The sequence below is a fragment of the Malurus melanocephalus genome, unplaced genomic scaffold, assembly GCF_030028575.1.
Source record: "Malurus melanocephalus ecotype Western Australia unplaced genomic scaffold, MMel_1.1 scaffold_2332, whole genome shotgun sequence".
Taxonomy (NCBI): Eukaryota; Metazoa; Chordata; class Aves; order Passeriformes; family Maluridae; genus Malurus; species Malurus melanocephalus.
The window spans coordinates 5581-6892 of NW_026625564.1; the positions used below are offsets into that span (position 1 = coordinate 5581).

Genomic DNA, 1312 nt, shown 5'->3' on the forward strand with positions numbered 1-1312 from the left:
GCCCTGCTCTGTCTTCTTCCTCATCCCTGACCCCAGGGGAGGTGTCTGTTAATTAACAGGAGATTAATTGGGGATCCCACCTCAAATCCCACCCAGGAGAGCAGATTTTCCCCAAAATTCCAGGATTTTCCCAGGAGGATCCTTTCCCACGCGGAGGTGGGAAGTGTCTTCTTTCCAAAGGTTAAAAATCCCCCAAATTTGACCCCAAAGCCCCTCCCAGAGCTGCAAATTTTGGCTTTTTCCACGTTTTTCTATGTGTTTCCATGTTTTTCCATGATTTTCCATGTTTTTCCATGTTTTTCCATGTTTTTCCATGTTTTTTCACATTTTTGCATGCCGGGCTCCTCCAGGAAGCAGCAATTCCCCAAATCCCAAAAGAAAACCCCATTTTTGGGATAGGGGACAGAGGCAGGGGTGGGATGATCAAAGCTGCTTTATTCCACAAGGGACAGGTGACAACACACAGAAAAATCCCTTTCTGACAAAAAAACCCCCAAAAAAACCCCGAAAAACCCAGCAAGTTTTCCCCAAAAATCGAAAATTTTCCCCCAAAATCAAATCACGGAATTCCCGAGGGATCCCAAGCGGTGGCAGCGGGGTGGCAGCGGGGTGGCAGCGCGATGTCACCTGTCACCCACCCCCGTGGCTCTCCGGGCTCAATGGAGCTCGTTGTCCCGCTGCGATCCCACACACGCGGTGCCGATCCCACTCGCGGGGACACAAATCCCGTATTGTCCCCTCTTGGGGACACGYGGGGACACRGGGAGGGRGTGGGGTGGGAGGGGCAGCTCTGCTCATCCCAAATTTTAAGGGGGAAGAGGAACCTTCCCTGAAATGTGAGGGGATGGAGAGGAATTACCGAAATTACCGGAATCCCGAAAATTACCAGAATCCCAAAAATTCACGGAATCCTGAAAATTGCCGGAATCCCAAAAATTCCCGGATTAATTCCCGGAATTGCTGGTCACAGGGAGGCCAGGGCGGCGGAGGACAGCAGGGTCAGGGCCAGCACCAGGACACCTGACTGGGTCACCTGCGGCAGCCGCAGCCCCTTGCCCAGGTCCCAGGCCTGCGGAGACACGGGGTGGGGACATTGCCAGGGATTGTCCCCAAATCCCTGCTGGGGRGCCCTGATAGGGGACGTGTCCCATTCCCTTCCCTGTTCCCCACTTTCTGTCCCCCTCTTTTCCCCATTTCTCCTTCCCCATCCTCTTTTTTCCATCCCCTCTCCCCTTTTCATCCCAGATCCCGCTCCCAAATCCCTCTCCCTTTTCCATCCCCCATTCCCGCTCCCTTTTATCCCAATTCCCAC

General features: G+C 53.6%; 1 protein-coding gene across 1 annotated transcript in view; it reads right to left on the reverse strand.

Annotated features, from left to right (window-relative positions):
• Window positions 1-408: 408 nt before the first annotated feature.
• The window catches only part of SDHC (succinate dehydrogenase complex subunit C), a gene marked incomplete at its 5' end in the record, with an annotated part of 4052 nt that continues 3148 nt past the window's right edge, over window positions 409-1312 (reverse strand). The window contains one exon of the mRNA XM_057388702.1: window positions 409-1069. Coding sequence (XP_057244685.1) covers window positions 965-1069 — 105 coding nt within the window. The remainder of the gene's footprint in view (window positions 1070-1312) is intronic.